The 23,983-nt window shown below is 40.1% G+C and overlaps 1 protein-coding gene and 1 pseudogene across 1 annotated transcript; both read left to right on the forward strand.

The window, feature by feature from the left end:
• On the forward strand, positions 1–17,046 carry LOC131779376 (A-kinase anchor protein 9-like). The gene is given in 2 exon segments (XM_066166035.1): positions 1–16,178; positions 16,181–17,046. Coding segments are annotated over 2 exon segments (16,710 nt in total). The 5' UTR covers positions 1–211; the 3' UTR covers positions 16,924–17,046.
• Positions 17,047–17,915: 869 nt separating this feature from the next.
• On the forward strand, positions 17,916–22,205 carry LOC131779353 (trichohyalin-like; annotated as a pseudogene).
• Positions 22,206–23,983: the final 1,778 nt, after the last annotated feature.

The raw sequence follows: 23,983 nt of genomic DNA on the forward strand, positions 1-23,983 counted from the left end.
AATTATTAAACGAAATACGCATCGCATTTATGTGCCCTTTGCGCCTTACTACCAAAACTGAAGTTCAACGCACTTTTACTTAGTCGGCTGCTGTTTTATCAACTGAATTTTCTAGCTACCTGCAAATGACAAGTTAAAAGAGATCACTTAAGGAAAACAGTGTTACGTGATGGTCTAAAATCGTCTTGTGAATATATTTGCTCGCAAAAAGATGGAGGAGTTCGAAGCGGCAAACGAGACTGCTGACGCTCTTGCTCAGAAATTTGCCTCGGAAAAAAATGACATCGTTTGCGGTTTTCTCAAGGAAAAAGAAATCATCGGAATGATGCATCAAGAAGAAGTGAATAAGCTGATTGAAAAGTTTGAGCAGGAAAAAGAAAGCATGCGAAATGATTTTGAACTGGAAAAGAAAGACCTGTTGCAAGGATTTCATTCACAGCAGGTGGAAAAGATAAACGAATTTGAACGAGAGCAGGAAAGTTTGAAAGCCAAACACGCAAACGAGTATCATTTAAAAGAAAGGAAAATTGAAATAAAGTTCAAGGAAGAGAAGTCTAAAATGAGACGCGAATTTGAAGATGTCATCGCAGATAAAAACGAAGAAATAAAAATGCTGCGACGAGATTTCTTGCGAATGCAGAAGAACGGAGACGGCTTTACTCGAACCTCGCCAGACTGCGATGTTTACATTAAACGAATAGAGCATGAAAATGAGTTAAAACGAGCCAGGGAAGAATTTGACAATGAAAAATTAGAATTAGAGAGGAAATCTGATCGAGAAAAGGCAGAACTAGTGCAAGTTTTTACGAATCAGACCGAACGAACGAATAGTTACTTTCAGGAGGAGAGGCAGAGAATCCAAGAAGATCACCAAAAGGAATTACAGTTTAAGCTAGAGGTTACCGAAAGGTTGCTCTCTGAGAAATTTGACCTTGAAAAGACAAGAATGATTCAACAATTTAAGCGCGAGATAGGAGAGCTGCAGGAGAGTTTAGAGATCGGTTGTAACGAGAAGCTCCTTGAAAAGGAAGAAACCATTGATGAGCTTGAAAAAGAGAAAAGAGATTTGCTGAATGCACTGCAAATCGAAAGATTTAGTTTAGCTCATGTCTATAATCGTGAACTATCTTTGCTTACTAAGCCAGATCGGCCGACCAAAGAGGACGTGGAAGTCGCTCTCATCGACGAAATTGCCAAACTGAAACAAGAACATGGTGAAGCGTTGACTGAAATGGATAGACAACACAAGCAGAAGATAGAAGTAATTAAAAGGGGCCAGCAACCTATCAAAGAATTAGAAAACAAACATCGAAAGGAGATCGAGAACCTTAAAAAGCAATTTGAAAGTGAGAAGGAGAGTTTGGAGGAAGAATTCAGGAAAGAGCAGTTCAATTTGTTAAAGAGTTTTGAATTTGAACGGAATGACCTTGAACAGCGATATAAAGAGATGATAAATGAAAAGCAAATGGAAATTCAACAGAGAGAAGACGACATGCGAAACATGTACGAGGGAGAACTTGATGGACTCAAGAAAATTGTCGAGGATCAGAGAAAAGAACTGGAAGTCTCCAAGCAGAAACTGGAAGATTTGGCCGGTGAGATGGAGGAGTTTGCCAGCGAAAAGAATAGAATGGAAGAAAAATTTTACAAGGAAAATAATCAGTGTCAAAACCTGGAGCAAAATATGCAAATCAATCTGCAAGCATTCGAGAAAAACATGAAGGAGGCTGAAACACTGCATCATCGGGAACTTTCTGCGAAAATGGAAGAATTTGCAAAGGAGAAAGATGAACTGAGGAAAAACAGTGAGAATGAAAAGGCAAATTTACAAAAGGAAATCGAAATTCTTAAGGGAAAGCTGGAAGAAATCCAAAAAACACCAGAACGCCCTATTGTTGCCACCAGTCAGAGCGTTCTAGAAAATGACTTCGTTGAGATCGACGCAGGTGATATCGCATGCAGCTACGCAACTGGGAGCAATGAATCTAACGCAGTAGAAAACAAAAAACCATTAGGAGAAAAGAAGGAAGAAGAAGGCAAATTCGAAGGGAAGGAAAATGATGTACACTTTTTGGAAAAGACAGAAATTAAAGAGGAGGAGAGACCACAGAGCGTCCAACAAAAAGATATAAGCAAAGGTATTCAGCAAATCCAAGAAAGATTGAGGAAATGTCTTACTGATAAAGAAAAGGAGGATACTTTGGAACAACTTGGCAAATGCAATAAGCAGCTAAAGGAAGCAATCAATCAGGCAATCTTGGAAATGGACAAGCTTTGCGATAACAAAGTTGAATGCAATGATGTGATCCAAATCAGATCACAGACAGCAGTTTCTCTCTCCGATCACCTTCTTGCTCTGGATGATATTCTGACCGATGAAGGAACAGATGGAAAAAGTGACAATTCTGGTAACTACCAGTTAAAAGAAAAGATTAAAGCGGTGTTGAATAATGCACACATATCACATGAAGTTGAAAAATTACAGCTACGAGAAAGACACCAAGAAGAAATCAGCGAGTTACTGAAGGAGCTGGCAGATGAAAAGACAGTAAGGGTCCAAGAGGCACAGCTGGCACTGAGATATCTACAAGAGCAAGACGAAAGTGAAGTCAAAACCTCGGATTATGTAACGTTTAAGGTCACTGAGGAAAAAGGAACAGTAACAGATGACCTTGAGATCAGGCACGAGAAAATCAGTCATGATAGCACGAAAAGAACCAATAGTGAGAACAGTACACATTCTTCCTCAAGCATGGTGGAAGAGTTTAGGCAAGAGAACGAAGAAATGAAACGATCAATCGGAGAACTGGAAAGGCATTTCAAAACTGAAAAGGAGGAACTTATGGAAAAACTACATACACATCATAAGGAATTTGTGATGAGCGCTGACGGGGAGATTATTGAAAATCTCTTAAGGCAGAAGTCTACTTTGGAGGAAGCTTTCAATCTTGAAAGATTCTACTTGGGCAGGCTTTACCACTTGGAAATGAAGGATGAATTGGAACGTTCTCTTAATCGAAAGGCAGAGAAAATGAAAAAGGATCACGATCGTGACAAGATGGACATTATCCTGAAATACGAAAAAGACATTGCAGATTTGCACAGTTTGCTGACGGAAAAGAGTGATATGGAGCTAAGATTGTTGCAAGAAAAAAATGACGCAATGAAGAAACTCCTTGCCACCCAGAAAAGAAGTACTCCTGAAAGGAGTAAAGCTGAAAAGGGACAGAAAGAGCAAGATCGACTTGAAAGAGAGAAAGGAAACCTGAACCTTACAATTCCACTGAAGAAAGAAATAGCTGATTTACAGAACAAAAGGCAAAAAGAACATGAAACAGCCGTTGCCAATCTCAAAAATGCCATTGATTTAATAAAAGAAATGTCCAACACGCAGTCAATCTCAGAAAAGGAAGAGAAACAAAACGACCGACAGCGATTTCCTAGTGAAGACTCCCCGCACTTAGTGGTATCATCGACCATAGGGAAAGCGAACCACAGAAATGGTAAACGACTTGTGGTATCCCAGGGTGAGATTTGCAATAGAGAAGAGTTAAGGGCTGCCCTGGAGAACCTTGTCGAATTAGTTCTCAACGACGAAGAGGATTCCGTTTACGATTCTGAATCAACTTCTGGTGCGAGCTCAGATTTAGAGTCCGAGGATTCTGGTCCGACAGCCGCAAAAGAAGAAAGCGACGAGGGAGCGTATTCTGGGCCTGAGTCAACGGAAGGTGACACATTAAACATTAAGAAAGCTCACCTAGATTTTGCCTTTAATCTCGAGAGATTCAATCTGAGCAGAGTATACTATGGAGAATACAGAGACAGTTTAAAGAAAGTCATGAGAAAATTAGCTAAAGCTAAAGACTCGCTTCGTGATAAACGAAACGATCTAGAGAATGAGATGCTGAGTGGCATCAAGCAATTAGTTGACAGAACTCAGTTTGGTAAGGACGGAGTCCTAATATCCAAACAGAACATTGAAACACAGACATTTGATATACATGACACACCAAGTGCTAATCAAGAGAACTGGTCAGAGCAAGATAATGAAGGCGAACGTCCCCTAGAAACTGAGAAGAGACTCAATAGGTCGTCTACTACGAGGGGCGATAATGAGGCATCAGAGCTTCCCCATAGAGATTTGAAAGGGGAGGAACAAGAAGACGCCAAAAGAAAGATCAATGACGAGAGGGACGCTCCAGGAGAAACATCTGATGAAAGTGAAGAACAGCTGCACCATAGCTTGAAAGACGAAAAACTAGATACAGGTATTCCTCAAGAGGAGATAAATCAGGGTGACGATAACAACCACGAGGATTCTCTTCAAAACAGCAATATTAAAAAGGACGACTCGGACGACGCGGACAAGAGGTCAGGGTTGCCAGCTAAACGTCAGGATGACGGCTCTCCAAAAAAGCCTCACCGCAACGAGGGAGCAAAAGAAGAGGAGGCTTTCAGAGAAAATGAAGATGAAAATGAAGATCAAGAAAAAGAGCAAAAACCCGAAACAGAAAACTCAGTGGATAGGGATGAGGAATTAGGAAACAATGAATCTATTCGTAGCAGCGAAACGTGTGGCGAAATAAACAACAAAGATAAAGATAAACAACAATCTGAAGCACAAGCTGTCGCTGAAGACAGTATCCCGATGTCAGAGCATTTCGATGACACTAAAGAGGAAGACTCGGGGGATAATCAGACAGAGAACGAAAATGGGTCGTCTCAAATGGATGGAGATTCAAAAGGAGACAGGAGTGAAAAAAATGCTCCTGGTAATATGAAAGATGAAGGAACAACAGAGGGAGAAGCATGTGAAGAAAGAGATGGGACCGATCCTAAAGTTTTGGCAAGCGAGGAGAAAGCTTGTATTTTCAAGAAAGATGCAGCATGCCAAACTCTGGATAAAAACGACGCGGTTGCTACTGGCCATGAAATGGAAAGTAAAGAAGGTGAAGGAGGAACTCATTCGGAGGAATGCCCACCTAGACCTGAAGAAGCAAACCCAACAATTCAACCCTCTCTTGAGTCAGGTGAAGAAGGTGAGAGCTTAGAGAGAAATAAGGACGACAAAAACTCGGAGAAACCCAGTAGCGAGAACATAGTTGATTTTTCGGGAGATGAAAACCATACTGACTCCTGCGATGCACAATCCCGAACAGCAGACAATGCTGTGGACGATTGGTTAGAATTGCAACGAAGCAAATCTCCAGTTGACGACAAAGATCTCATAAGGCAGCTGGATACAAGCAACAAAATGCTACATGATAAATTCAGTTTGCTTTGTGAACTAGTAGGGAAAGAATTTGTCGAAGAAATTCCAGAACTTACGAACGGGAAAGTAGAAGGTAAAGATCTATTACAAAATATGAATGATCTGTACGTGGAGAACGAACAACTTACAGATGAACTGAAACAAGTCGATGTTCAGATAAGAGAACTTGCTGCAACAGGAAGTGATTGGTCAGCAGATCTTAACAAGCAACTGGAAAACGAGGAAATTGAGGTGTTGCGCTCACTGGGAGAAATTGAAAAATGTTTAAGAAGGAATGATGATAGAGAGCTAACCGAGCATCTTCTGAAAGAAAAAGAGAACGTCTGTTCAAAACTTGATGAGATTAGCAATCTGTTAAATGAACAGAAAGAAGCAATGGTGGAGTTAGGAAGCAAAGAGGACAAGACGATCTCTGGTCTCATGTGTAAGATGGATGTTTTAAAAGATGATCTTAATGAGAAAGCACAACAACTTAAATATAAAAGCAAGATGCTAGAGGCAGCAAAGAAGGCGTCGGAAGAGGAAAACGAAGGCTGTGAGAAATCTTTGACTAGTTTGAAACTTCAGCTCGCAGCTTTAGAGGAAGGCATTCCCAAAACCAAGAACAATGGGTATCCTGAAGGACAGAGTAATGACGAATTTCCGACTGAAATGATGTCACTTGTTAGAAGTAATGCAGACGCAGAAAAGAAGAGAGAAAAGCTTGAGAAGGAAATAAAAAGGACAGAAAATGAGATTGAGAGATGTGGCAGAATGCTAGGAAAGAGGGTCAACAGATTGAGGCCCTTTAAGAGAAAACTAGCACGAATCAGGAACTCTCTTGATTTAATGGGCTTGCTACCAGGTAACGAGAGCGAAGACGTACCTAAAGATCCGACGGATCATGTCGATGACCTTGTACACATTGACTCTAAGCACCTTTTGGTGGATGAGAAACGACTTTTCGATGAAGCCGAAGGTATTAGAGAAAAGGAGGTAGAAATAAAGACAGAGAGTGAAGAACTGGACTTGGCAAATAATAAAATTGACTTGCCATATGAGCTTAAACAGGAACTTACCGATAATATCACGACAGCTGAGAAAGTGGGCGTCGCTCAACGCTATAAGGTCGCAGCTGAAGAGGAATTGCAATGCCTGAAAGAAAAAATCAATGAAGAAGAAAGTAAACTGAGAGAGGCGGGCTTCAGCGATCCAATACAAATTATTCAGGCTTTGGAGGAAAAAGAAAAGTTATCAAGAGAGAAAGTCAAGCTGGATCAATTGCTTAAGAATAACTCAATTCGTGTGGATGAACACAACCCCGAAGTTAAACAGCTAGAGGTCCTCCTGTTGAAGAGAGAAAGTCTGATGCAAAAGATTCATGCTCTAGATGGTGATATTTTTCAAGAACAGCAAAATTTCATTAATGCAATGCAGTTCAAGAAGAATGGGAAGATAAATAGAGAATCAGACTCTAATATCAAGGGGCTTATAGAGAGTAAAGAAAATTTAATTTCAGAACTAAAGGGTACCAATGAGAAGATATTGCAGAGTCTCAGCACAGGCGGTCTAAGAGGACCACAATCAGAATTCATAGAAGAGCTTGTTGAAAAAAAGGTTAAACTTGAAGACGAGATAGATAAACTTCAAGATGCGATAGACAATGAAACAGCACGGGCATCTGAGATGTTGGTTGATCTTCTTAAACAGAAAGCTGGAGTTGCCAGAGATTTGAGAATTGATACAGAACATGCTACGGACGTGGTACAGGGGTTACAAGAAATAATTGCTGATCATACCAACAAAAAAAATGACGAGAGTATTTCTGACGAAATCCAAACATTCGTTATGGAAGCACGTTTAATTCTTAGTGCAGAGGCAACACCGATGGTCAATGAGGAGAGAGAGGAACTGTGCCAAAAACAACAATTGATGGAAAACCTTGTCAAAGGAGAAGCTGAAAACCTTACAGAGGCAAAACGAAAGAGGCAAGATCTTACTGAGATCGAACATGCTCTTAAACATATAATTGAAGAGAAGTTACCTGTAGATTCACGACTTATAGGGATGGATGAGCTCGATGCTAAAGAGGATAGATTTAAGTTACCTTCTAAACTGAGAAAACAGAATGAGAAACAAGCAGATGCTGAACAGCGAGCAAAATGCCGAGATGATGATAGCAACACTTCAAGGCTGCTGACCATTGATGATGCACTGTTAGAAAAACCCATTCAAGAGAACCATGAAGGGCAGAACGAAAGAGGTGAAACAGAAGTACCTTTGTCTACAGTTGGTGAGAAATGCGAGAAAGAGATGGGCACTGGTAAAATAGAACTGGGTGAAGAAATCGAGGAAAAGCGAAGAGAACTAGAAGAAAGCCTCTCTCAAATAGACAATCGCCTCGAAGTCATATTGCTAGGTTGTGACCCTTCAAATGAGCCCAAAACGGTTGCTCTTGAAGGAATAACAACTCTGATTGCCAAAAAGGCTAAGCTACAAGAAGACCTTCAACAAACTCAACGTTTTGAAGATTTCCTGAAGCAAATGGAATTTTCCTCTGGGGAACAGTGCTCTGGCCCTGAAACAAACAAAGACCGCCATCAAAGAAAAATACAGCTTGAAAGCGATCTTAAAAAGCTGAATGATATGATTGATCGTAGAGAAAGGAAAATTGAAAAGATAGAAGCGAAAAAAGACTCTAAGGAGGAACAATTGAAGAAATTAAGGCTCGAAATAGGGAAATTAGATGAAATAATGAAACCTTTGAAGGAAAGGCTTAGAACTGCAAAGACAGAAGTAGAAGCTGCTTTAGAGGAAATGCAAGCTAACATAAGTGAACAAGAGAAGCTCTCTGGCGAAGAACAGGTGGCACTACACCAAGAATTGGACGTTTTACAGAATGAGATCGAACAAGGCAACCAGAAGTTACAAGAAGTAGAGGGACAATTAGATTTTCTCAAGAAAGAGGTCAATGAAAGTAATGATTCCATTCACGCGGACATTCTTGACCTTAAAAAGTTGCTAGTTGAAAAAGAGGATTTAAGAGATTATTTGGCCGAAATCGATAGAGCTCTTGAAAATGACTACGAGAGCGATTCGGATGAACAGGAACGCCCAACCGATATTGAGGAACTTCGCGAAAAAAGAAAGGAACAAAAACGCCATTTGGATGATTTACAAAACAAAAAGGCAAATTTACACGTAGAATTCGAAGACGAGGAAATGAACGAAGTCATGGAAGATTTAAAACAGCAAAGGAGGGAACTTGAAGAACGAAAAGAGCAAATCTCTGACAAAATACGCGGATCAGGAATATTGAGCAAATTAGCTGAAAAACTAGGGAAAAATAGGAACTCAATACCGCGCTATTACAATCACGATATTTTGGAAGAAATGGCAAGAGATGAAAAGACGCTAACAGAGCTGATGAAAGAACGGCAGGATTCAAAACTGGCTGCTCAAAGACATAGCGAGAATTTGAAAAATATGATGGATTTGCTGAGTTCTAAAATTGGTGAAAATCTTGTCAATTCCCTCGCAACAGTTGATCTTGAAGGATACAAGCCGGAGGATGAAAATCAACACCAAGCAGTGATCGACGAGATGCAAGCTAACGGGGTAACAATCAGTGACATACTCACTGATATGAACGAAGAAAATCAACAACTCAGCGATATGAATGGCGAACTTAATTCAGATTTGGAAACACTTAAAGATATGATTGGCGAGGAGCTACTCGATGTATTGTTAAGTGAAAGACTACCAAGTGAAGCGGCAGAATTTGAAGACGTTGTTGACGCGGTGCGGAACCGAGGAGAGACTTTGGAAAGTATATTGCGCGATCAGAGAGGCAAAGAAGAATTAGTTGGGGACATGCTTGGTAACGACCTGTTACGTGATATCTTGAGCATGGAAGACAAACCACACATTAGACAGAGACCCAATCCTCATTCGAACATTTCAGCTATTACAATCATGAGAAATTATGGCGAGGATCTTGAAAATGTAATCGGGGTGTACGAAAAAGAGCTGGATAATCTATCCCAAGAAAATAGCTTACTGAAGGAGAGACTTGGAAAAAATCTTTCTAGAGCTCTCCTGCAAATGGGTAAAACAAGTGAGACGCCTATTAGTATCAAAGATACCGAACAGGAAATGCCACCTGGGGTTCAAGACGTGAAAAGTGCGAGAGGGGAAGAGCTTGAACAGAAGACATTGGTTGTAGAAAGTGAGTATAGTAGTCTGGAAGATGCAGATACTGATATCACTGCTCTTGAAGATACCGAAAGTGAAATCAGAAAGAAAGGAAAAAAGAGAAGAAGAAGGAAGACGAAAGGGAAAGCTGGATTTCATGGTGCTCCTAAAAACGAGACTCTAGAAAATAAAGACCCCAAGAGTCAAACAAATGCAAGCTTTTCTGAGGAAATCCTGAATGGAGATAAATATATATTGGAAGATACAGAACAAGATAAAAGATCAAGTATTGAGCCAAATGATTTACCACCAGTACTAGATAACATTTTTGCATCGCTTTTCGATTCTTCAGCCGATAGACACGTTCTTGATTTGGCTTTCGAGGAAGAAGAAATAATAGAACAACCACTCAATGCACCGCTTATAATGAGAGCTAGTGGGAAAACACTCGAAGACGTCATAGCTCAGTACGAAAGAACTCTTGAAAAACCAGTAGAGGAAATAGGAGAGCATGAAGCGAGGATGGGAGCAGAAACGCCAACAAGAGTGAATGAAGCCAGAATAGAAGAGTCAGACGACATTAGTGTGACGAACGAAACAGTGGAGGGTATCGTTGACGTTCAGAAGAAAAACATGGAAATGCTAAATATCCTGAGGGAAAGACTTGGAACAGATCTTGTTAATGCCTTGATAGATGATAAAGAAGGAGATCACCTGGACGATCTTATGAACGATGAAGTTGAAGTAAACAACATTGAGATGCATCAACAACAATCTGAAATCACCGACCAACAACAAGACGACAGAAAGCCTCAAAGCGACGAAGCAGTATTCTTACAAGAGGAAAGAATCACGGACGTAAAGGGTGACAAGGGAATCGCATCACAGAAAAACCAACCAGGGGATGATACCTCAAACAAGAAGGTTCTGAGGGCACCTAATATTGCACTGGAGAGTCAGAAAACTCTTGCTGATGTTATAGCATCTTATGAAGATGGACTGGACTCTTTGCGGTCTAAACTAGGACCATCCTTGACAAACACTTTACTAGGTTTGGAAACACTGAGTACTAAGGAAAGAGGCGAGAGAGGCGACCAAGAAGGGGCGAAAGTACCTCAAATAGGTTTTGCATATGAAGAAATGGACAAAGAGAGAGAAGACAAACCACAGGACGAAGACCTTCCAAAAGAAAACGATATCGCACTATCGGGCAGAGGACCTGTACTATTTAGCACTGAGGGAGTAAACAGTCTGGAAAAAGAATTACGAGCACCTGAGCTAATGGCAACGAGTGGAAAGACTCTTGAAGAGGTAATAGAAGACTACGAAGACAGAATTAATGAAGAAATTAACGAACTTCAGGGCCTAGTTAGCCTGTTGAAAGAAAAACTTGGCAACGACCTTTATCATACTCTAGTTCCGCATTCGGGTTTCAGGGATGAAGAGTCCTCAGGAAAAGACGAAACAGATCAAGGATTCCCGTACGAACGCGATCCAAAATCCCTTGAAATAAAAAGTGGTGAATGTGAATATGATTTAAAATCAAAATCTTTGCTACAGGACGACGGTGAAACCGTGGAGAATATCTTAAGAAAGTACGAAAAACAGATAGACGAACTTTCGAACCTAGTTACTGATGAGAATGATGAGGGTGTCTCAATTTTACCAGTGATATCAAATGACGAAGACAGGATGTCAGATCTGGAAAAAGAAAACAAGGCATTTGCAGATCGCTTTGCTGGTCTAGAGAAAGTGATAGGGAGAAATCTTCTGCACAAGTTGGAAAATTTGGAAAACGAAGATTGCCAAAAGAAAGAGGAAGTTGCTGAAATAGGTCTGGAAGATGACATTAAGGCACCAATAATGATGCAAAAGAATGATCAAACGCTTGAGAAGATAGTAAAAAATTACGAGAAGGAACTGGAAGCTTTGAGAAAACTATATTCAAACCAAGGCGAGGATACTTGTGTGGAAGACATTGTAAGAGACTATGAAGAAAAAATCGATGATCTTAAAAGCAAAAACAAGGATGTCCACGATAATTACGACATACTGGCTAACAGAGTTGGTACTGACCTAGTACAAGATATTTTGGCCTCATTGCCTGATGAGAATCTTAAATCCGAGAACGAAATGGTTAAAGGAAACAACGCCAGTCAACTAAATGCACCACTTATCATGAAAAGAGATGTCGATTCATCTCTACAGGACGTTTTGGAATTATACGAGAAAGCTTTAGGACTCTTTCCGAGCTATCCAAATGACGAGAACTTTGTTAATGTCAAGATGCGTACATTCGATGACCTTAAAAGAGAAAATGAGATTTTAAAAAGAGCAATTGGAGATCAGGAGGCCACGGACCTGAGCCTTACGGCCAAAGAAGAAACTCAAGCTACACCTATCACGAAACTTAAGCCCGAATCTTCGAAAACCATAGACCGCTCAAGTAAGGATGGTTGGAATGACAAATTCGTTTCTCTTGAAGAAGAGAGATCTCAAGTTCCTAAACTTATGCAAGACGAAGATCCAACAATCACAAATGTCTTAAATGAGAAAGAGAAAGAGGTGGAAACAGTGCAAAAACTACCTACTGGTGAGACAGAGGAGAGAGTCTCAATAAGGGAGCCGATGAAGGACCTCGAGGATAGCAATAAAGAATTGGAAAACGAGAAGAGAAAGCTTCTAGAGATGTTGCATCACCTCGAAAATCAAATCGGACCTAACCTAACGGATGACCTACAAAATATAAATAAAAGTGACAAAGAGTCTGATGGGACTGATCTCGATGGCACGAAGCGTTCGCGTTTAGAGGCCCCTATTGTCATGAAAGGTGAAAACAGAACATTGGAAGACGTCCTGAGAAATTACGAGAAAGAATTAGAAGTCCTCCGAAAAATGGTCCCAGACCAAGGAGGGGAGGGGGGTACCATATCAGGTATCGTGAAAGACTATGAGGACAAACTTGAAAGCCTCGCCAATAGAAACAATACTCTCAAGGATAGGTTGCGAGAACTTCGGGGAAAAATTGGTGATGAACTATTTGAAGACCTTCAACCAGAGGTTCACAACCTTGAAGGAATGGACGAGGGAGAGACCACCGAGAAAGAGGAAAATGATCAAATGACGACAAAGAGAGCCCTGAAGGCCATTGAAATATTGAATGAATCTCAAAAGCCGTTAGAAGATATTGTGGCAAGGTATGAAAAAGGTCTTGAGGAACTTATAAGAGAAAACAAAGTATATAGGGATGGTATCGGTAAAGATTTGGCGGAGGCTTTATTGGTAATGGCAGAAGAGGAGGACTGTCTTTCGTGTAATAAATTTGATGCAAACGAACTGGAAGCTCGTTTTCCTCCAACTGAAGATTTGTCAAACAAACGTAGGCCCACTAGTGAAAATCAAGATGTGAGAAAGAAAACGGATACATACACAAAGGACACACACCAGCCATTACGAAGCGAACTTGACAAAGATGATACAAAAACAGGGTCGGATGATTTAAAAGCTATTTCTCTTCTCAGAGATGAAGGATTGAATCTTGAAGCCATTTTAAAAAGATACGAAAAAGAATTGGATGCAATCGGACAAATTACTATCGGAGAAAACGAAGATGACGTTAACGTGGCTGACCTAATTGCAAATTTCCAAAATACCATCGAAAAATTAGAAGACAAAGAAAAGATCTTAATGAAAAAGTTGCAGCATTTCGAAGACACGGTCGGTGCAGACCTTTATTCCTCGTTGGACAGTTTTAAGAAGGAAAGAGAAAAAGACGATCAGAAAGATGATTCTTGCGATGAGGAAATGGACATTAGCGTTATTAATCTGATGAAATGTGAGGGGAAAAACTTAGAAGACGTCATAAAAAACTACGAAAAAGAGCTGTTGGCATTAAGGAAGCTGATGCCTGGTGAAGATAATGAAATAGCTGACATTGTCAAAGAGTACGAAGGGAAAATCAAAGACCTACAGGGAAAAAACAAGGATCTGACACATATCCTTGATAATCTTGAAGACAATATCGGAAGCAGTCTTTTTGAAGACCTTAAAGGAGCAAAGAGGCCTTTAGATGGTACAGAAAAGACAAGTAAGGAGCAAGAAAGTCCCAAGAAGCTGCAGACAAAGAATAGGAAGGTATTCCCCTTGGAAAAGCAGTTAGAGTTTTATGAACAAGATCTGGATGAAAAGGAAAACGAAAATAAAACTTTGAAGGCCTCTGTTGGGCCAAGGCTGGCCAATTTTCTGTTAAATTTAGCGGCAGAAAAGAAGACACCATTGTTAATTGATTCAGAAGAGCAATGTGCGGTCGACAGTATAGACAGCAAAGAGCCATTTACTTCGATGTCACTGGAAAAAGGATCAGACCGGGTGCTTCAGTCATTTGACAACAATAACAACGATAAAGAGGACGTTAGCTCAATTCCTGGCTCTGATTATCTGAAAGCTCAGTCACTCATAAGAGATGAAGGCAAGACTATAGAAGATGTATTGGGAAAGTACGAAAAGGAGCTGGGAACAGTATCAAAAAAACTATCCTCTGACGAGGGAGTATCGTTTCTTGACGTGGCCACAGACTGTGAAGAAAAGATCACTAAACTGGAAAAAGAAAATGACCACTTGTTAAGCAGGCTGAAGGACATAGAGCTGAGAATCGGAACCGCTCTTTTAGATAAAATAGAGGGGGGTGAGCAAGAGAAAGACTCAGTTCTTCAAAATAAAAAAAATGAAGACGATGATATGGCGAATACTTTAAAGGCTCCAGAGATTATGCAGAGTGAGGGAAAAACTCTAGAAAATGTAATTAACAGGTATGAAAAGGAGCTCACTGCCCTAAGGAGTCTCGTACCAAGTGACGGAGAGGAAGTAGGTTCTATAGCCGACATCATTAAATCCTACGAAGATAAGGTTGACCAGCTAAGAGCAGAAAGTGAGAGGCAGAGACTTGACTCAGACAGACTGATACAACGGATTGGGCCCAAACTTGTTGGAGATATTAAAAAACTGAACGAAATTAGTAGTGAGGAAACCGATGGTGCCATGCAAGACGATAAGAGCTCAGAACTCAGGTCAGAAAAACAAGACAAAGATCTAAAGGTAACCAAGATCATGGATGTAAAGAAGTCAACTTTGGAAGATGTTTTAGAAACCTACGAGAGTGCCCTTGGAGCTCTCTTAAGTGATGCCTTACCATTCTCCGATGAATTAAACGTAGGGAATATCATGGCTGATTACAACAGCCCCATCGAGAAATTAAAGGAAGAAAACGAAATTCTGAAATGTCGCATCGGTCCAACTCTGTCAAAACGACTATTAGATATCACAAAGGACGATTACAGTGGTGCTCGCAATAATGAACACGAAGACGGAGAAACTGTGGAAACAAAAGACCCCTCTGTAGACAAGAGCAGATTTTCGAAGAGCTCAAAATATCAAAGGAAGCCTCAAAGTAATGTTTTGCCGTCAGAAGAACTAAAAGCTGAAATTTTCATTGAGGAGGAAGGACAAACGATAGAAGACATCTTGAAAAATTACGAGAAGGAGCTAAAAGTTCTGAAGTCCCTTGTTCCCGTCCAACCGGGCAAATCAGTTGAGTCTATCTCTGATCTGGTGCTAAAATATGAGCGCGAGATCGATGCCTTAAAAAATGAGGGAAGCAATCTAACCAATCGTTTAGGGTTCTTAGAGGAAAAACTCGGTCCAGATCTCATGGTTGACGTGGAAAATCAAAATTTTTCGAAGAGGGCTGAAAATGACGACAGTTTTCAAGAGCTAAGGAAAAGTGAGCTTCAGGCTCCAAAGATTATGGCAGAGGAACAAAAATCATTAGAGACTGTTATAAATTGTTACGAGAAAGAACTCGATGCCCTTTATAAATTAGTCTCTGACCAAGAGAACAGCCAACAAGTGTCAATTTCAGACATCATCAAGGACTACGAAGATCAACTCAATGAATTTAAAACCGAGATTAAGGATCTGAAACTAAATTCCAGCGCCTTAAACGACAGACTCGGTATCAATCTGGTTCAAGAAATTGAGGGGCTATTCGACGAAGGGGTAGACAGGGATGAATCTTCCGACGCTGCACGCAACCCTAGACAGAAAAAAGAATCTTCCGAATCAGAGAAACAGCTTAAAGCACCCAAAATAATGCGTAAGGACAATAAAACACTAGAGAGTGTTCTTGCAACTTACGAGGATGCACTTGGACTTCATATCATTACTACCGGTTCTCCGAGCAAAGACTTGCACGAAGCAGATGATATAGACACTCACTTGCGGAATTACAAGGCCCTTAAAGAAGAAAACGAAGTCTTGATTGGTGCACTAGGGGAGAACCTGACCCGGGACATAGTGGATGCAGCACCGACGGACCACCTTAGTTCCCAGGACAAAGTTCTAACTAAATCAGAGGAGAAATGTACAACACCCTCCACGGAAAGACTAGACAGGCAGCCTTTAGAAATGAAGGCCAAGGCTCTGATGAGAGACAATGGAAACACTATTGAAGATATTTTGAAGAAATATGAAGAGGATATTGAAGCTCTCTCGAAGCTAGTTCCATACGGGACTGGCGGCAGCTCTTTGATTTCAGAACTTGTGAAAGAATACGAGGGGAAGTTGGAAAATTTGCAAATCGAGAATAGGAGCCTAGAAAACCAGTTGAAAAGCCTGAGAAAGAGTATTGGTCAAGATCTTGCGAGAGACCTTGAAAATCCAGTGCTGAAGGTGGAGAAGGGAAAAAAGATTTAAAAGCTCCCTTGATAATGCAGGAAGAGGGCAAATCTTTAGAGAACATCTTGAGAAAATATGAAAGAGAACTGAGAGCGTTCCGAGAAGCTGATCCAGGTCAAGAGGAAAACACGCCCACGATAACGAGTATAGTCAATGAATATGAAGACAAAATTGAAGAATTGAAAACCCAGTATGAAAGTTTGAAGGAAGAATTCAGCTCTCTTAAAGAAAGCATTGGTCTGGAACTTGCAAAGGACGTCATGTCAGTGAAGGTTGAATTAAACGCCCCCGAGGAAGGGCACAGATCAATCAAAACACCAAAGTATAAAGCTACGAAAATCATGCAAGAAAAGGAAACAACCTTAGAAGATGTTCTGGAGTCTTACGAAGCAATGTTAACTACAAAATCTGGTGATGTTGAATTTTCAAGCGCTGAACAATGGGAAATTTTGAGAGAAAAAGTTGGATCTGAGCTCGTAAACGAATTGTTGCTTCCTCCAAAAGAGACTTTGGGAATTAAACAAAAGTGGAGAGCAGTCATAAGATTAAAGGAAGAGAACACAACCCTTGCAGATATTTTAGAGACCTATGAATTGGAGCTGCAGAGATTAACCAGAGAAAAGAATGCGATTGAGGCGCTAGTCAAAGACGATGAAAATAATGGTCAATCTGCTCTCGACGTAATTTCACAATATGAAGATGAAATTGAACATTTAAAGAACAAGAATATAGAAATGGAAAAATAAATTGTCCACATTGATCGCAAGAATGGGAGATAATTTGGTCAACGACATTCTCAGATTGAGCTTTAAGGAGGAAACGAAGTTAAAGCCGTCAATAAAAGCACTCAAGATGATGGAAGATGAAGAAAAGCAACTTTCAACCATTATGCAGGAATACGAAAATGAGATTGGAAAATTGTCAAGAGAGAATGAAACTCTCAAGACGATCGCCAACACAGAACATGGGATTGACAATGGTGATTCGATAACAAATCTTGTCACAAATTACGAAATGAAAATTCAAGAACTTGTCCAAGAAAAACAGGATATTGAAACGAACCTTGGTGTGTTAGCTGATGGGGTAGGACGAGACGTGGCGAACGAAATCTTAAACCCTAGTGAAACAGAAGAAAATATACCTCTAAATGCTCTTAGAATAATGAATAACGAGCAAAAACCCTGGCTGAGGTTACAAAACAATACGGAAAACAGACTCGAGAGTATGAAGAGAGAAATTTCTGCCATGCGTAATCTTGTTTCCGAGGACACAGAAAAGTTATCACTTGCAGACAAGATATCAGAAATATGAAGATGAGATTTCAAACTTGAAAAACAAAGTTCGAGAACAAACTCTGTTGGAAAAGAGGATCGGGATGGACTTGGTGCAACAGCTTAAAACACTCCGGCAAAAATAGAGCTGAAGGGATCGTCCTCAGGGCAGTGGAGGTCATGGAGAGAAAAAAACGATACCGCCCTCGAGGATATTTTAAAAGACTACGAAAACGAACTAAAGGAGAAGGATCACGAAATCTTAACGCTTAAGGAACTGGTGTCCGGTGACATACTATCGATGGCTACATCCCAAGAAAGTGAAATAGATGAAATCAAGACCGTGAAAAAGATCCTTGCCAATGAGCTTGACGTGATATCTGATAAAGTTGGTAGGGAACTCGTTAATGAAATATTGAACACATCGAATAAAACACCGACATCGCAAAGCAACCACGTTTACCATAATGCAGTCCGACGAATGGAAGATGAAGGAAAGTCACTCGCAGATGTTTTATGACGAATACGAAAAGGAAATCGAAGCAAAGCATAAAGAAAACGAGGAGCTCACCAAGAAAGAAGGTACACTTACAAAACTCTACCATCAAGTCGGGAGCGATCTCTTTAATGAGATTTTGATGGACAATCTCTCCGAGAGCTCTTGCACCGACAAACAGCCTCTTTTTGAAGCCTCGGCATGATGGCAGAGAAAGAGGAGACCTTGGGAGAGGTTATTCTCGGTTATGAAAGAGAGTTAGACAAAGTTAAAAGGGAAAACGGTGACCTTCGTGCATTGACAGAGACGGAAGGTTTGGCCAATAGTTCAGCCACTGAATGTTTTTCAGAATATGAGGAGAAAATTCAAAAAACTAAGCACTGAAAATCTGGAGTCCAACAAAAGGCTGCAAAAACTAACTCTCACGGTGGGAGTGGAATTGGCTGAAGAGTTGCTGAAGTTACCGCACGGAGTAAAAAAAGGTTCCCAGATCCTATTAATGACTTGTCAGGCGTTGAGAACTGTCAAGGAAAATCAAGTCCCACATTAGATAATGTTCTGGCAAAAAATACCCGAAAATAGACTATAAAGAAGACGAAAATGTTGGCACTGTGGGTCCATTGGTGTTCAGAAACGGCTCTGACAGAGGAAGTAAAAAATTTGCTCAGATAGTTTCGTGTTGCACGAAAAAGGAGCCCAATATAATTACCATTTCAGAAGGTGAAAGAAAGACCCAAAATCTCCGTACCTGAAAGCTGAGGGAAACGTTTCAACTTGGAGAATGGGAACAGAACCGCGAGGAAATTCAATCAAGCGACCAAAACCAGATTGTAGTAGTCGTTAGTGAGAACGAAGAGCTTTAAGCGCGTCAAAATTGAGACAGGCTATCTAAGAGAGGTGGGAGCAGAAACTTGCGGAGGGAACTGATGAGGTCAACAAGAAGCGAAAGTAACGATATGAACGCCGCAGTGACTTTTGCTTCTGTTAAGGGAGCTTTGATGCCTCTTGAATGGACTGTTGTCACGAGAGTAATCGACATTAGCCCATTTGGTGTTGGAAAGCTTATGAAATGCAATTGAAAAAAATCACGTCAGGTCGAAGTAGGCGATTTGGAGTGGGCCCGTGGTCGACAAGTCACATTGTCTACCCGAGGATTGTACCACGTGTTTTTGTTAACTCGAAGTCCCACTGACCAAAGCGCGAAGTGCTAATTTAAACTATGCCAACGCGCGTCGACCTTTAGAGGATAGTCTGTGAAATTAATGACCACGACGAGTTTAACCATTACGAGGTTCCCGATCGTGATGGTGCAAACTCGGTAGCAAGTGAAGAGAAAACCAGCGCTAGTGATCAACAAAAGGGACACGGACAATCGTTGAAACGGCTGGTAGATTTGTGTGATATGGATATCAGTGCGCTAGGAAAACCTTATTCCGAAGGAACCCAAAAATCAATGATACCCACAAGAAGAATCTCTGCTACCCAAGTTCAAGAAGTCATAAACGAGGAAATCGTAAGCGTGGAGAGATCAAGGCAAGTGGAGCATTTCAATCTCGAGTACATGGATGAAATATTTAGTGATAGTTTACCCGAGAAAAATAAAGCCGTTCCGAGTGAAGCTCCAATCTCAAATTGGTCTGAAAGTATTTAGCAAGAAGCAAAAGCAGCCACAGAAAGTGGAAATGCAAGAAAGACGATTTAGATTGTTTGCAAAGTAGAATAAAGGAGTTGGGGAGAGAGCGAGCTTGAGGAAGTAACTATTTTAAAAGAGAAATACGAAAAAGATGTCCAAGATTTGCTTCAAGACATTGTTGATCTGAAAATGAAAGCAGGTAGGCGATGACGAAGGTGAAAACGCCAGAGGAGACACGGAAAAGGATTTAAAGAAGAAATCGAGTTGAAGCAGGACAAACAAACAACTTCAAGAAGACTTAAAAAAAAAGGGAAAAGAAGAGAAGATTGTCCATTGAAGAAAGCAAAAGGGATTTGCTTGATGAGCTTAACAGCTGATTAGAGAGAGAAGGAACTTCTCCTTAAACAACAGAGTGATGACAAAGAAAACGGAAAACTATTAGAAGATATGATCAGCTAAGGAAGAAGCTCGGAGAATCGACACAGAAAACAAGCGTTTAAAGAAAGAAGTTAAGGAACTAAAAGAAGCATTAAGCGAGGTAATTGTCACTCACGATGAAGAAAAAGAGAGAGTGTTGGAAGAGTGTGAAAAAGAGAAGTCAGAGATGATGGAAGAGCTGGTGGCCTCTAAAACGTGAGCTCGATGAGTCCCAGCTTCAAGAGTTGTTTGCCATGAATGATGATCTTAAAGGAACTATTAGCAAAACTTCAAGAGGAACTGAAAGAATCAAGTGAAAGGTTCTCCACAGAAATTGATGTTCCAAACGAAAATATCGAAAGTGGAACCTCAAAAGGTATCAGTCATGAGGACAATGGCTTGTTATCACAAACATTAAAACAAGAAGGGGGGAGATCAGGAAACAAAACAAGGAAAGAGTCCATCAACGGAGTTACAAAATCTCGCAGAACAATGGAAGACAGACAGAAAGAGATGAACTGCAAGAAATGTTCAAGGTAGAAAAAGAAAGGCTACAAAAAAACGTTTGATGATGAATTGAAGAGAAAGCTAGCTGAAAAATGACGAGCAACACAAACAGAGAAATGAAGAAAATGGCAACGGAAATAAATCGAAAGTTTTCTATAGAGAAAAAGGAAATTAAGGCGTCTGTTGAGAAGAAGATATACGAACAATTTCTTGAAAAAAATATAGCAGCCAGAAACCGACTTCCATGAAATTCTTTCTAAAATCTTACAAGAACACTCTAAAGAAATAGAAAACGTGGAGATTGATATACTGAAAGCAGAGGAAAGATTCAGAAGATAAAATAAATTGTTAGAGAACACAAACGATAGTGAAAAAGAAGCCCTGAAGAAGATGCACGAGGAAGAAAAGAAGGCTCTTGAATCAACTATTCAAAACCTTCTTAAAGAGGTAGTGAAATTGAAAACAGCAAAACAAAAAAAGAAATTAGACTGATACACAAGAAAGAGAAAGAAACAGCAAAACTATGGAGAAATTTACGAACGGGATAGGATAAAGCTCAAGGAAGACTGGGAACTGTACAAAAAGCGACTTATGAGCAATCTTCAAGAAGACTTCGACAGCAAGTTGGCAAACGAGACGCAGAAGCATGAGACAAATTTGGAGGATTTAAAAGAGCAGTTGGAAAAATCCGAACAGAGGAGAAAAGAACTAGAAGATCGTCTCAAAGGACGTGCCATCGATAGTGACAAGGCAAAAGTCTATGAGGATGAAAGAGGTGTTAGGAGTGGCCACGAGGACGAGGCTTATGGAAAGGAACTGGAGGTCCGTAAAGAAAACCTTAGAGGAAGAATATGATAAGAAATGAAAGAGGAGAAAACGTAAGTTTGAAAGAAACACTGCAGGGCTTAAGGCGAGAAATTGGAAACCTGCAAGAAAAGCGACGACTTATCAAGATAAGATATACAACCCTGAGGATCCTTCCGTTGTAGACAGGAATTTGTAGAGAAAAGCATTGCCTAATTACAAGATGGAGATACTGTCTGTCTAAAATGGAAGAAGAAGTTGCACAAAAAAATAGCTCGAGAGAAAAAGTCTCTGAAGAGACAATCAGTGAACAACAGTTAGAAAATCGATGAACTGAAGAATGCAACGCTGGGAGATGAGGAAACCAGTGAGGCGAGATCGTAGCAGGTTAGAAGACGAGTTTGAACTAGAAAAGGAAAGAATGGAAAAACCAGTCTTAAAGGAAAAGGAAGACCTGAAGAACAAGCTTGAGGCAAGAGTTACAACGGGAGATGACAAAGAGAACAGAAAAAGTCAATAGGGCAATAAGTCCCATCTTTACCGTGAGTATCACGACGATAATTACTCATTAAAGGAGCCACCGCTTAAAAAATAAATTTAAATCCAAGTCAGAAAATAATATTAAACTATTATGCTTTTTGGTTCAAAACTTCGAACCTTTATTATTGTAACGCTTGATTTAATTTGAATCACCCTAGCGCTCGCCAAACCTTTTATCTTTTTCTTTAGGGAATCCCCTTACAGCCACAAGACTCCCCTAGGAGGCTGAGATCGGAAAATTTGGCCCTCAGAGACGACAATCAACGCTTGGAGCTAGAAATGAGGCAATTAACAAGCCAACTGCAAAACTTGGAATCCAACTTTCAAGAGAAATCATGTCTTCAGAAAGGACGAAGGTAATGAAACACTGGAAAATAACAGCAAATTAGTTAATGCCAAACTAAAAGAGAGATGCATGCAAGCCAGGCCTTCATTGTGCCAAGGCTTTCAAGGTACCTCAATGTTAATTGCAATGTAACTGAGGCCATAATATCTTAAAGTATCTTGCTTTATCTTATTGAAGCTCTTTAGTTAGATTTGGTTTTTCGTTGTATATGATATCATCATAAGTTTAACTCTGTGTTATTTACCCTATAATGATGTTGGCATCATATACTTAGAATAAACAGATTTATCACAGTAATAGAAAATGGTGCGCTTTACAGGTTGAAAAAAATGAAGAGAATTCAAGAAAGAATGCCCAAGAAGGTAGTAGTCAAGACGATACACAGAAAAACGGCATCAAAAGAGGGAGTGTATTTCAGAATTTCACATATCAAAACTTTGCCAATTATTATGGTTATAATTCGTTTTAGGAAAATGGCTCTATTTTTCGTTATCCTACGGGACATTTCCACAGGATCGTTTAAATCGCACTGAGCAGGTGCAGACGTTTTTGGGTGTGCTATGTAAAAACTTTTGCTTAGGGTAGTATTGCGAACAGATTTCGAAAAGCGAAGCGCGATGGAAAACTGTCAGGTTTGAGGAACAGATAATGTCCAGTGAAAAAAAAATAAGCATATTTTCGCGCGCAAAAAAGCTATTGTGTTTATTATCACTTAAATATTTTGCAAAGGGCATGAAAACATGTTTACGAACAGTTACTGTTTGATGCGTGGCGTGTTTACTTTTGAGTGTTCCCTGGTAGGACTTTACGACCAAAAAAAGTTCCCTTCTTCTGTAACAACTACAAAACTCTCTCTCATCTTAACTTTAATTTTAAACGAAGGGTTATCGTAGTGAACGTAAGGTTTGAAAAATTCGGGGAATACACCAATGGATGATATCCCTAGTTTTAGGTAGGGAATATTCAGTCACGGGATGCGTTAAGACAAATCGCACGCGAGCAAAATATTTGATGTATAACTATTACCTCTATGGGAATAACTGTTAATTATCATCACAGTCATGTCCAAAGGATATCCTCTGGTAAGAAAATACGTCTCCCATAATCTAATGTTTAAATTCAAAAAATCTCATCGCCATCCCAAACAAACAACTACGTGCGCGACAAGTGATCATTTACCATCGTCATAAATATAATGGTCTCATGATTTTTTTTTTTTTATGACCGAAGGGGAGAGGGGGGAGAGGTGGTGCGGTAAGGAAACATGTGATCAATGTTGTGTTCTCCTCTTACAGGTTACCTTCTCAGACGAGATAGAAACAAGGAGCTGGGTGACACCGCTAGTGATCCTAATGAAACTGTGCTGCAAGAACTACGTCACAAGAGATTCTCAAGTCAGAGAATGTTGGGAACAAAAAACACTTTTATGAGGAAGTTCTGTCTGCAGCTCTGCGAAGAAGCTGGGCTCTTTTGAACTTGACCAGAATGTTGTAATTAACAGAAATAATATCGATATTTTACTTGTGGATGAACAGGCACAATTCTAATTGTATATATTTTAGTTGTGTGTTATATATATTGATCACCAGCTCGTAATTCCAGTGAAATCGGAGTAAGTTTATTTTACCAAAGTACTCAAACTTAGCTTTCATTGGCAAAAAAAAGCAATGATAACTAAAATGTTTGCCATCTACTTCAAGGAAGATACGAAAGTGTTTTGCTGAAATCGCACCTGTGTGCAAGTATTTGTTATAAATGCGAGTATACAATTTTTTGTCAAATTGCTAGACGT

The sequence above is a fragment of the Pocillopora verrucosa genome, chromosome 4, assembly GCF_036669915.1.
Source record: "Pocillopora verrucosa isolate sample1 chromosome 4, ASM3666991v2, whole genome shotgun sequence".
Taxonomy (NCBI): Eukaryota; Metazoa; Cnidaria; class Anthozoa; order Scleractinia; family Pocilloporidae; genus Pocillopora; species Pocillopora verrucosa.